Consider the following 12,762-nt stretch of genomic DNA (forward strand, 5'->3'; position numbering starts at 1 on the left):
GAGCTCCAGAAGGGGCCTATTTCTATTTCTCCCATTCTCCAGCCTAAGGCTCCAGGACAGACCACTGTATAATCAGCATTCTCTCAGGATTGTGTACCTGTGCCAGTTAGGAGGTGACAGGCACCCATCTCACTTGGGACTCCCTTCTAAGAGACACTGCCCAGCACCTGTAGATACATCTGCTTAGGTAGGTTACCACTGAATCCCCATGGCAACTTCATTTTTCCATCCCATAATCCAGCTGTGTCAGATTAACAGGGATGGGAGGATGATGTACTTGACACAGGGAAACCGGCTTGCATCTGGCCAGTGGCTTTGACATGGGCAAGCTGGGGGGGGATAAAAAGGAAGTGTGTGGGTGGGGGGGGGGGTAAAAATCAGATTCCTTCTCTCATGAATGTTTTGACCAGAAAGATCTTTCCAGGTAGGAGCTGAAAGCATTTATGGGGAAGGAAACCAGGAGAGAGGACGGACGGGCTAGCAGGTATCACTGCAAGCTGAAAGGAACCAAGAAGGCCCCAGAGAGAATCAGAGATGCTAAGACGCAGAGACCAAGAGGCCCAGGCGGGAGTGACGGGAGAGCAAAGGCAGCCCCCAGAGCTACTGCAGTCTCCAGTGGCTCTCAGATACTTGTCCCAGCCTGGGCTGCATCTTCACAGTTGGGTCTTCCTGTCTTCACATACATTCAGGTAAACACTTAACAGTGAAGGGAAACAGAGCACCAAAATGAGCGAATGCCTGGCTTCCTGGGAGAAATCCATCTTTTTGGTACAATTCTGAAGCGAGTTTTGCCCGAATGATGTTGGCTCTGCTATGGGACACCTGCACAGCAACTTCTCCGTCCCTCAAAGAGACCATGGATCAGATGGGAGGCAGGCGGCGGCCCGAGTACAGATGCCAGCCTGGTGGTGGACGGGAGTATCGGGAACGGGGTAAGAAGAAAAAAGATGTGGCCCAGGGAACTGAAGATGTAAATATGAAGCGTGAGTAGGCGTGGAATCACGGTGCTGGGAGCTGCAGCACCTAGACAGAGCGTGTGCAGCAGAGGAGGAAAGGATGCAGTGGCGAGCACTCGGACAACAGAGTGAATCTCACACAATTGGGGAAGCCAAGGACACCCAGGTGAAGACTTGCTGCCACAGCCTTGGTTAGCCTGGTGGCTGGGAACCCCCTGCACCACCACAGCTCAGAAAGAGAAGGCCAGGAGGGCACGAAAGAGAAGGAGCGAGGGTCACGTGGGGTTCACAAGGGGAAATCCAAAATGTTGATGAAACAGGGCCTAACAGTCTGGGAAAGGATGGATTACCTGAGAGATGGTGGTTGGAGTCCTCTAAAATCCATAACCTGTTTAGCAGCCAGACTCTGAGTAATAGATTATAATCAAGATTCTCTTATTTGAAACCTAATACAGAATGTGGTATAGATCATGAATAACTGGTTCTTCCAGAACCCCCACTCACCAAACAATAACTCAAGTGGGCTGAAGGTAGCCAAGTTGTATTGTGCCTTTACTGATCCTTGGCTAGGAAGGGTAAGGACGGGGCCAAATCGATAGCTGAACTCAAATACACATACATATCTGGTGGTCTCTAAGTTTTCAGAAAAATGTTTCTCCATATTAAATAAATTGCACTCTCAACTTTAAATTCTTCTCTATCTATCCAGGTAATTTCTTACTTGGGTACCCAGTAGGCAGTAGGGGTGGAAACAGAATTCTTATGAATGATAACGCTCATGCTACCTGAGAATATTTACCCAGTGCTTTACTTCATGGTTATTTAGCCAAATCCTCAAAGCATTTGATTCTTGCAAAAATGTTTCCACACTGTGCAGAATTTAAATATGGGGGACCTTGCTCTATTTGCAGATCAAGTTCTCTCTCTTCACCTTTCAAGTATATGCCACTGGCTCTACTTTCAGACTGGGTTCTGGAAGCATAAATTAGTTTCTGTCTAAAACAACAACAATAAGTTGAAGACCACAGCTCTGACCTCTACCCTGCCTCATGCAGTGGACAGGAGCATAGCCAAACGGGGACGAAGGCATGAATGCCATTCTCCATCCAAATACATCCGGGAAACTGATGAACAGTGGGCCAGCCAGGAAGGTCCTCCTCACGCCCCAGCCTCCCCTTGTTCCAGTAACCCTGGCCTTCATTCTTGTGAAGGAAGGAGGAAGCTGACTGTTAAGGGCCAGAACCATTAAGAAAAAAATCTGCAAGGCCCAGGGCAGGATCTCCGCCTGCAGTCCTTTATTATTGTTGCCTGAAGCCCCAATTAGCACGTCTCCTAGCAGTAGGCAGGAGAGCGCTTTGAAGATGAAGCCTTTCATTCTCTGAGTGGCTGGTCAAGCGATCATCTCCAACTTCAAACCCACACTGGTGTTCCCCCCACCGTGACCTCCCACCCTGCACCACTGGGAGAAGATCCCTGTGAGCAGGCCAGGGCGGGCACACTAGACGCTCTGCTGCAGACAGCACATGGCTAAGTCGGGCAGGAGGAGAGCTGCCTAATCCAGCATTGCAGGGTGAGGCTGCACACCCTGGCTCTAAAGCAAACTACCCAGGCGGGCCCTGGACTTCCTGGAGATTTTTGCAGACACAGAAGGTTCTCAAGTGGTCCTGAAACTGGAATATGCCATTTTTTGACATAGTCTTCTTGTGAGATTTTGGAATCAAATATAATAATTATACATATTTATGAGGTCTTTGATGTATGATTTAACAATCTCAGTAATTAAGAGGAGAAAAATTTTATCAGTACCTAGGATCCTCTGGACATAATACCAGAGCTTTTGCTAAAAAAGATACATATAGCATTGGGCATTTAGCCTAGTGGTTAAGACACCCGTATTCCACATGGGCGTTCCTGAGTTCAACTCCTGGCTCTGGCTCCTGATTCCAGCTTCCTGTCAGTGCAGATTCTGGCAGGCAGCAGGTGATGGTTCAAGTAGATGGGTCCCTGCCAAGCACATGGAAGACCTGGTTCCAGGCTCCCTGGCTTCAGCCCTGAGATTAGCCCTAGTCATTGCAGGCATCTGAGGGGTGAACCAGCAGTTGGGAGTTCGTGTGATTTCTCCCTCTCTCTCATTAAAAAACAAACAAACAAAAAACCCCACACAGCCTTTCATCACTCTTTTGGGCATGGAAACCAGGGAATCGTGTAGGAACAGTCTTACTTGAATGCTCCACTGCACTGCTCCATAGCCCCGCTCAACAACCTCCTCAGGACAGATCCGGGCCAAGGTCATGGCCTACTGAGGGTTTCCTGAAGCTGCAGGTTCTAGTGACTGGATGTCTACCGAAAGGCAGAAAGGGATCTTGTTCTTGGCATGGAAGGCAGATGGAAACAGAAAGGGAGGGATGTGGCGGGCAGAGAACCCTCACTGCCTCTCCCCTGCTCCCGCCCTCCCTGAGCCTGGGGTTTGTGACTTGTCTCAAGCAGTGAGAGATATTCTAGAGATAAGCAAGTCTGCTGCGTGGCTGCGGAGACACTATCCCACACCTGACTGAGCCAAAGTGAAAGGAGAATGCCGACTGGGAAAGTCAAATTGGATATTACACAAATTGCACCCTGGCAGGTTTTGATGGGCAGATTTCTCTGGGTTGAAACATTACAGAGAGAGCAGCCCTGGAAGAGCATGGCCTTCAATACTGAATGGAGCAAGACCTAAACCGCAGCTGATCAGCATTCCTCAAAGCTGTCCCAGCTCTCTGTGTCACCTTTGCTTGCTAAGGAATCAACTCAGAGAAAAGATTAAAAAAAAAAATGTCTATGGGGGCAGGCGCTGTGGCATAGTGGATAAAGCCTCCGCCTACAGTGCTGGCATCGCATTTGGGTGCCAATTCGAGTCCCAGCTGCTCCACTTCCAATCCAGCTCTCTGCTATGGCCTGGGAAGGCAGTGGAGGATGGCCCAAGTCTTTGGGCCCCTGCACTCACATGGGAAGACCTGGAGGAAGCTCCTGGCTCCTGGCTCCGGGTCAGCAGAGCTCTGGCCATTGTGGCCAATTGGGGAGTGAACTAGTGGATGGAAGACCTCTCTCTCTCTGCCTCTCCTATAACTGTATAACTCTGATTTTCAAATAGATAAATAAATATTTTTTAAAAATGTCTAGGGATCCAATATTTTCCTCCCTGAACAGTCTCAAGTGAACCAAAGGTTAAAAAGCAGTCATGCTGTGTTATCACTCTCAGTTGAGGCAGTCACATCATGCTCCTGGATTCAGAACGTCAGAGCATCTCTCACTCAAGAACTGCCTTGTCCTTTCTAACCCTTTACTGATGGATAAAAATAAAATGGAGAATCCAAACCAGAAAGGGGGGTGCGCATTACATTGGTAGCTTCTAAAGTCCTTTCCAGCACTGTCAATTTTTAAAACACAAGATTAATTTTATTTACTTGAAAGGCAATGAGAGATGCAGGGAGGGAGGGAGGGAGAGAGGGAAAGAGAGAGAGAGAAAGAGAGAGAGAGAGAGCTTGCATGCGCTGGTTCACTCCCCAAATGGCCTGGAACTCCATCCACGTCTCCCATTTGGGCTGCAGTGACCCAAGGACTTGGGCCATCTTCTGCTGCTTTCTCGGGTGCATTGGCAGGCAGCTGGATCAGAAGCAGAACATCTCGGACTCCAATATGCAATGCCTGTGGGTGACTTAACCCGCTGCTCCACAAGCTGGTCCCCCAACCCCAAGTCTTTTATGCCATCTAGCTGTGTGATCTTGGACAAGTCCCTTTCCCTCCCTGAATCTCGGCTTTGTAATTTGTGAAATAGGAGGTAAGGTATCTTCCAGCTTTCACTTTCTGATTTGGTTGGCAAATGTACAGCCCAGTCAATACTCTGTTCTCCTTTGAAGGAGGCCTGTGCTACTTAATTATAGTAGATATTGGCATTTGCATATTTGACATCTGTGGCTTTGACTATTCCCAGGGACCCCAAAGGCCCGTGAGCTGCCATAATCTGTTATTTTGCAGAGGCATGCTGTGAGCCCGGGATAGAGACGCCAGTCATTTTTTTAATGAATGGTATTAGCATGCGGGCAGAGCCCATAACTCCATGAGGTTTTGTTACTGTATGCTGAGTCTGAAAGGCCATAATTCTCATGAAGTACTGTAGTGGCAGTCACAAAGGTGGGGGTTCTTTAGGTCATGAAGACATCAATAGCAGCCCTCTCCTATGTCAAGGGCTTACTGTCGCATGGGTGTACCTTCTCCCACAGCACCCCTCCCTGCTGCTTCCTTCACGAAGGTCACTTTGGAGTGTCACACACACACACATGGCACGAAGCTCCCCTTCCTCTGTTACTGATCTACCTCTGCCATCCCACTCTGATTTGTCTGGATATTTGGATCCTCTCTCCCCAGGAGTAAGATCCCTGAATGCTGAAATGCCATCTTGTTTTATTCATTTATTTTTTCCTGTATCTAGTACATGGAAAATATTTAATGAATGTTGTTAACTGACTTGGCACCTTCTATGAGAAGGTACAGTGCTAAAGGTGCATTTTTTTCATATTTATATGTAGTACTTATCACTCCCTTGCATCATTATTTTTATCATTCCAACAAAAAATCCGGGACTTGGATACATGAAGTGGCTTCATTAAAATTTATATGGTTGCTGAATAATGGATTCACAACTGTGTCAGATTCCAGTGTTCATGCTCTTCCATCCTACTGCACTGCTAAGGACATCTCTGAAGGAGTAAACATACAACCAAACAAGTGATTTCATGGACCCAATATTATTAGTAGAGCTCCAGCCTGATTATATAAGTTGATGATATGTCGAGGGGTATGGTGAGGACAAAATATACACTACTACCAGGCTTGGTAGTCAAATAAAGCTACACAAAGAGGTGGGATTAGAAAATGGAATTGTTCCAAGTTCACACAACTTCTGTCCAAGTACCCTGAGGGTTTCAATTTCAGTTTCCAGATTGGTGTACTGCAATTAGCAGGGCCTCAGGGTAGGAGCTGGGTTCTTGCTAGGCTGGGGTTGAAAGTTGGAACTGGAAAGCAAGCATTTGTGATTGAATTAGCAAGCCATTTTTGAAAAGCCACTTTCTTGTCTGCATCTCATTGTTTGGTCAAGAGTTTTAAAGCCTTTCCACTCTAAGCTGGGACTAGCAGCATCAGAAATATTGCAAATACAGAATCTCAACGCCTAGCTGAGACCTTCTGCATCTTGGCAAGACCACCAGGAGAAAAGCAAGTTAAAATTTAGGAAGAAAGACTCCAGAAAACATTCCAAAGTCCTTTCTAGCTCTAATATTTTATAAGTTGAGGTTAGGACTCTCCTTGGTAACCAAAAATCTACCATGTTCATTGATTACGGTTCCACAGCGATCCAAGTAGCTTGCCCATCTCAGTAGTGTCTTCTGAAGAATATTGTTAATTCATCAATATTACTATTAAGGGCCTCGTTTGCTCAGCACACATCATCCACCAGGTACACTGCACACAGCTGAATCATCATCACAGCTCTGCAAGAGAAATGTATTTATTTTCCCCATTTAACCAATGAGGAAATGACCTCCTAAGTTGATAAGATTTTCCCAAACCACATAGTTAAATCTGTAATAGAGCCAGAACTCTAATCCAGAGTACTTAGAACCCATGGCTTTTCTGCTTACATAACACTGCTTCAAGTTGGAAAATTACAATTTGTCAAGGGCAGGGCCACTAGGTGAGGACAGAGTAGTGGGTTCTGGACTCATTACTCTACAATGAAGAAGTCTAAAGGGATAGAACTACACTAGAATCTAAAGACACAATGCAAAGAACAGATGGAAGCACAGAATTGTTTACCAAAGCCTGAAATATCTGGATTAGGATCTTAAACCTCTGGAGGTTGACACGCACGTAGAGTCAATGTCACCTACATGTGATCACTTATCAGGCTCACTTACCCCCAGGTACTGCATAAACTGAAGCCCACATGAATCTGAGGAAGGTTTAGTCACATCAGAGATCACAGGCATATGAATAATTACTAAGAGAATAAGGAAATTGGAGCCCAGTCTCTGCTCTCTCAAAAACTACCTTCCCTGCCATCAGTAGACAGGGTACCAAATCAGAGGCACCCTGAGGCTGGCGAATTGCAGCAAATTTGCAGCAAATTTTGTGGTCTCGGTGTCATACGATGCCGACTGACATTACCACAAACATGTGTGAAATTTCAGAGTTTGTCTTCCCAGTGGGGCCTGTCCTTCATTTGTATGTATAAGCTCTCTCCCCAGAGCATATATAAATGGATAGTATTCTCTGGAAGACACAGGTTTTTACTTACGCTAACAAATGATTATCCTTCCCAGCAAAATCACTAAACAGAGCCCTAATAAATCAATTTGTCAACAGCTATTTTCCTTCAGCAGACAATATCCCCTGTTCCATTTTTGGCTTAATACAAATATGACCTACACTGAGCACCTGTGTCAATGCTCCAGACAATCCCAGATCGGGAAGGAACTCCAGAAAGATCGCACCCTGCCTCCAGGCAAGGAACATAATGTTATTCCCACTTTGCATGTGAGACAGGTAGTTCCAGAACCACCAAATGACTTGCCCAAAGTCACATGATTAGCAAGGGATTTGAATTGGGGCAGGAGCAGAGTCCCGGGGGTCACTCAGCTCCATAGTCAGCAGAACCCGCCCTTTTTGAAGAAGGACTTCTAGGACACTTCTTCCTGTGTCTGAAGATCCCTCTTTCCGGAGCGTTCCTTCCCTCCCTCTTGTAGAAGCCGTATGGTTTCATCTCAGGTTCTCAAGGCAATTGCACATCTCCCTTTTTGTACCCTTCACAGCATCTGCGGCTTCTCCTTGTTGCTTGTGCAAACCAACAGGAATTCAGAGACAGGCTCCCCTTTCTCATCTCCATCCTACTCGGCCACCCGAGAAAGTCTACCATCTCGTAGGCTGTAAATCCCAGGAAAAAGGCAGTCTGTTTTCTTTTTCAAAGCCCTCCAGCTAGGAAAAGAACAGTACACCCCATCTGCAAGAAGGCTCACTGGGGGAGACACTGTGGGGTCACAGAGACACCTGCGGTCTCTGAGAGACTACATGTATCAGTAACCCGAGAAGTATTTCAGGAGAGCCAAGGACTGTGAAAGATGACCCCACAGAAGATGGATTTTTCTCCCACAGTTCTGAAAAGGCTTCTTCTTCACTGCGTGGCCATATTTCAGAGTTTAGAGCCGAGACTGCCCTGGGAGCACTACTTCTCCAACATACCTCCAGGACACGAGTCAGACCGGTCCAGCTCACCTAGGCTGGGGAACCCTGCACTGTAAAACAGCATACGGGCCTTTCAATAAATTTTACAATTTCCAAGGTGCCTGTCACTTGGCTATCCAACTGCAGAATGGGACCAGCCAATGCCGCCTGTTCCCTTGGGAGTGTCCTGAGTGGGCTATCCCTACCACAGAACAGAAAAGACTGGTTTCAAAGTTCAGAAGCTTTTGGTATGAGGTGGGCAGAAAGGAGAGGCCTAATAAGCAGCTTCCAAGCTCCTGTTTAGTCACAGAACCCTCCAAAATCCGCTATCACAAAATACTGGTCAAGCCACACCCCCACCGGCCATCATTCAGTGGACAAAGTGTCCTGTACCCAGAGGCCCTGTCACCAGATTCCTTGTCCAGCCACAATTTAACGAGAGAAAACTGGAAGGGGGTTTGGAAGCAGAACCTGGCCGGTAGTGTCTGCTGATCCCACACACCTGTGACAGAACCAAAGTTTGATGTTAGCACAGACACAAGCAAGAGCGTCCGAAGAAGGGAACAGAGGGACAGAAAGAGAAGGCAAGAGATGGAGTGGGGAGGCGGAGAATACAAAGAGGTCACTTACACAGTCTCGTCATTCTGGAATTCCAGCTCCCCGTATGTGTCTTCAAAGTCCTCACCACCACCCTTGGCTGTCCCTTCCACTGTCCTAAAGGGGACGATGACTGTGCCCCGGGCACCTGAGGTCCGCAGAACCTTGACCTCCATAACACCAATACTCTCACTGACGTGAACAGTGTCACACTCAAAAGTGAAGATGCCTGCATGGTCATCATCCAAGATAGTCACTGTGGCCACACAAGGGGACGCTAGGACAGCTTGAGGCAAGGGAAGACTGTTGAGCATGGTTGGAGGCATCCCCTCCTCCAGCTGCTCCTCCTCTACGCGGACGTTGCTCAGCCTCACAAAGAAGTGCTCGTCTTCCTCGAAAATGTCGTCATCAATGATGCCCACGGAGAACTCCTTCTGCGTCTCTCCTGGCTTCAGCACCACGGTGCCCTCAGTGAACTCATAGTCAGCCCCGGCATTGGCAGAACCATCCTCTGTTTTGTAGTCCACATACATGGTCTTGGACATGTCTCCCCCTTTCCTCACCACTGTCAGGAGCACGGCCCCACAGTTCTCCAGACACTGGTAAGAACATGGGTCAAAGAAGATCTTGGAGACAAAGTCCTCCGGCTCGTCGGTGTGCACCTCACTCATGCTGGACGCCTTCTTGGCTTGTTCTGCCGCGTGCTTCTTCAGGATGTTGCCTGCGCCCGTCATCATGCGGGTGGCCTGGATCCGGTAGAAGGCGCGGCTCTTCTGCTGGTGGGAAAGGGCATAGTAATTGGCCATCTCCACCAACTGATCCAAGTCCTTCTCTGGATGCTTCTGCTTCAGATCCTTGAGAATCCGGATCATCTCCCTGCGGGACTCATCCACTTCCTTCCCTTCCAGGGGCACCAGGTTCCCATCCAGGAAGTGGGAATTCATCATTTTCCCATCCATCTCAATGCCCTTGGGGTGCTCACCCTCAGTCTCTATGATAATTCCCCGGTGTTTATCTGTGCGGTACTTTTTGTGCATGTATTTGTAGAACAGCAGTCGTTTATCTGCCACCCAGGCCAGAAGGACACACACCGGGAAGAAGAAGAGAGTGAGGAGGCCTTCCCAAACCTGAACCACACCAGGGGAGAAGACTGCCAGGATCATATAGAGCCAGATGTAGGCAAAGATACTCCAAGCAGCGGTGACAAAGAAGACTCGTAAGTGCTTGATCTTGCGTGTCTCTCCATCGGGGATCACGTAGACACAGATGCCAATGATAATGAACATGTTGAAGGCTGCGCTGCCTACAATGGTGGAAGGTCCCAGATCACCAGCAATGAACCCGTGACCACACACCTCAATTAAAGAGAGGAGTATTTCGGGAGCGGAGGAACCCAGAGCCATAAGAGTCAGGTTGGAGACAGTTTCATTCCAGACCCGAATCGTGGTTGTGCTGGTCTCTCCATTGGGCTTTCTGATAGTCACCTCTCTCTCCTGAGAGGTGATGACCTCAATAGATGCCATGAAACGGTCAGCAATGATGGACACCCCTAGAAACATGTATATCAGGGCTACGAAATAGACAATGACCCTGGCAATCTTGTCCCCAAGGGAAGGGTTCTCCGGATACCAGATGGGTAGGATGACGCCCTCTTTGCAGTCTGATGACCCCGAACAGGACTCATTGTTCTGCCCTGTGCTGGGCACATCCCCTGAGCCACCAGCCTCTGCCCGAAGACTGTTCAGGAAGAGCACAAAAGTAACCAGCCCAAAATGGAGGAAGGCAGAGGTGAGAGGCTGCAACCTTAACCACGCCATACACGAGACTTAGCCGCTGGCTTCCACCGCAGCACCAAGGGTCCTCCTGACAGGCCAGAGACCTAGGAAAGATCAGAGGGGCAGGAAAAGGCTTGAGAAATTGGGTCAGCAAAGGGTAGGTTCCCACCAACACAAAAGGATGCTTCACCTTGGGTGATATAAGGCATGAACTTTGGGGCAGTACCTCACTTGGAAAAACAGACGTCATTGGGAGGCACCAATTGCTGTTCTGTCCTCAAAACTATCAGCTGGGGAGACAGAGTTAAAGAATGGCTTGAGATAGCTGGGAATACTGGTAATGGAAACACAAGTGATACCCTTCTAGTCTTACCTTCCAACCCCAGTGCAATCTGTGAGACTCTCAAGACTCAACTGAAGACAGACCACGGATAAGACAGGCCTGCATCTTCACTGCCACTGAAGCTGTTTCTAGGGTTCTCAGCCTTCTTGTTCCATTATCATCATGCTCGAGAATTTTGCATAAAATAAGTTTGGGGCAAGGGTACATACTGAATTACATTACCATGGGTTAGTCCCCCAAGAGAGAATACTTTGCTCTGTGTGTAGGTTAAAAACTTTCTCCCCAAATCCAAAACTTCGGGAGGCGAGTGATGATTCTGAGTGTGGGAAACTGAAAGAGCCCATTCACAGGGAATACTACTGCCCTGTAGCTCAACTGAAGTCCTGTACAGTGTGCCCAAGGCTGAGTCCACAGCAGCTCTAAACACGCCAATGAAATATACTCATGGATGGTTCAGGCAGTTGGTTACAGGATGATAAATATCAACCAGTAACTCCAATTCTTAACTCAAACATGGAAAGATCCAAATGGTACAACTTACTATTAATAAAGCAAATCAGCTATTGGTTAATAGAGACAAGATCTGGGGGTGAAATATAGCCTCATGTGCTGACCTCACACCACTAAAAGGTGAGTACAAAGTGAATGGAAAGAAAACAGAAATGGAGGGCCCAGTGTTGTGGCACAGTGAGTTAAGCTGCTGCTTGCAAAAATGGAATCCCATATTGGAGCACTAATTTGAGTTCCAGCTGCTCTACTGATCCAGCTCAGTGCTAATGTGCCTGGGAAAGCAGCAAAAAATGGCTCAAGTACTTGGGCCCTTGTCATCCATGTGGGAGACCTAGATGGAGCTCCGTGCTCCTGGTTTCAGCAGGCCTAACCCTGGCTACTGCAGCCATTTGGGGCATGAACTAATGAATGGAAGATACCTCTCTCTCTTTCTCTCTCTCTCTCTACTCTCTCTCTCTCTCTCACACACACACACGTGTGTATACATATATACTTGTGTGTGTGTGTATATATATATATATATTTGTACTCTGTCATCTAAATAAATAATTTTTTAAAAAAAGAAAGATATGGGGCTGGCACTGTGGCATAGTGGGTAACAGCGCTGGCATTCCATATGGATGCCAGTTTGAGTCCTGGTTGCTCCACTTCCAATCCAGCTTTCTGCTAATGGCCTGGGAAAACAGTGGAAGATGGTCCAAGTCCTTGGGCCCCTGCACCCATATGGGAGACCCAGAGGAAAATCCTGGCTTCAGATCAGCCCAGCGCCAGTCGTTGCAGCCATTTGGGGGAGTGAACCAGCAGATAGAAGAACTTTCTTTGTCTCTCCCTCTCTCTGTAATTCTACCTCTCAAATAAATAAATAAGATCTTTTTTAAAAAAAATTTTATGATCTAAATCACAACATTTGTTTTGGAAATACATGGCAAGCTTATGGACAAATTCTGACTATCATTTAGAAGCTATGTCAGACCTCTTTAAATCCTTTAAGCTTGTAATCAAAGAGAAACTCCCTTTGGGACATAGCATGCCAGGTGCCTGCTATAACCAGAAAGGCCTCTCTTCCAAAGGACTCTGTGGATTAACATGGTTTCCTGTGCCCCAGAACGGCAGCCAATGCTGAGGCCCACGTTACCCACTGGTCCAGCTACTGAAGTCGGAGAAGATGCCATGAGGATGACTGTGGAAGAGCTGGGTGATTGAAGATGTTCGGCATCCATTTTCTCCTTCCTTCCTTCCTTCCTTCCTTCCTTCCTTCCTTCCTTCCTTCCTTCCTTCCTTCCTTCCTTCCTTCCTTCCTTTCTTTCTTTCTTTCTTTCTTTCTTTC

General features: G+C 47.5%; 1 protein-coding gene across 19 annotated transcripts in view; it reads right to left on the reverse strand.

Moving 5' to 3' along the window:
- SLC8A3 (solute carrier family 8 member A3) overlaps nt 1–12,762 on the reverse strand; it is a 162,656-nt gene that overhangs the window by 130,907 nt on the left and 18,987 nt on the right. For all 19 annotated transcript variants that reach the window (XR_016226533.1, XR_016226532.1, XM_070065152.2 and 16 more), the window contains exon 2: nt 8,841–10,686. Coding sequence is in view for 17 of the 19 variants with exons in the window: in XM_070065152.2 (XP_069921253.2) it covers nt 8,841–10,624 (1,784 nt within the window). In the remaining 2 variants the exon portion in view is untranslated. The remainder of the gene's footprint in view (nt 1–8,840; nt 10,687–12,762) is intronic.

This window comes from Oryctolagus cuniculus, chromosome 20, assembly GCF_051225735.1.
Source record: "Oryctolagus cuniculus isolate XC-2025 breed Fujian yellow rabbit chromosome 20, ASM5122573v1, whole genome shotgun sequence".
NCBI classification, from domain to species: domain Eukaryota; kingdom Metazoa; phylum Chordata; class Mammalia; order Lagomorpha; family Leporidae; genus Oryctolagus; species Oryctolagus cuniculus.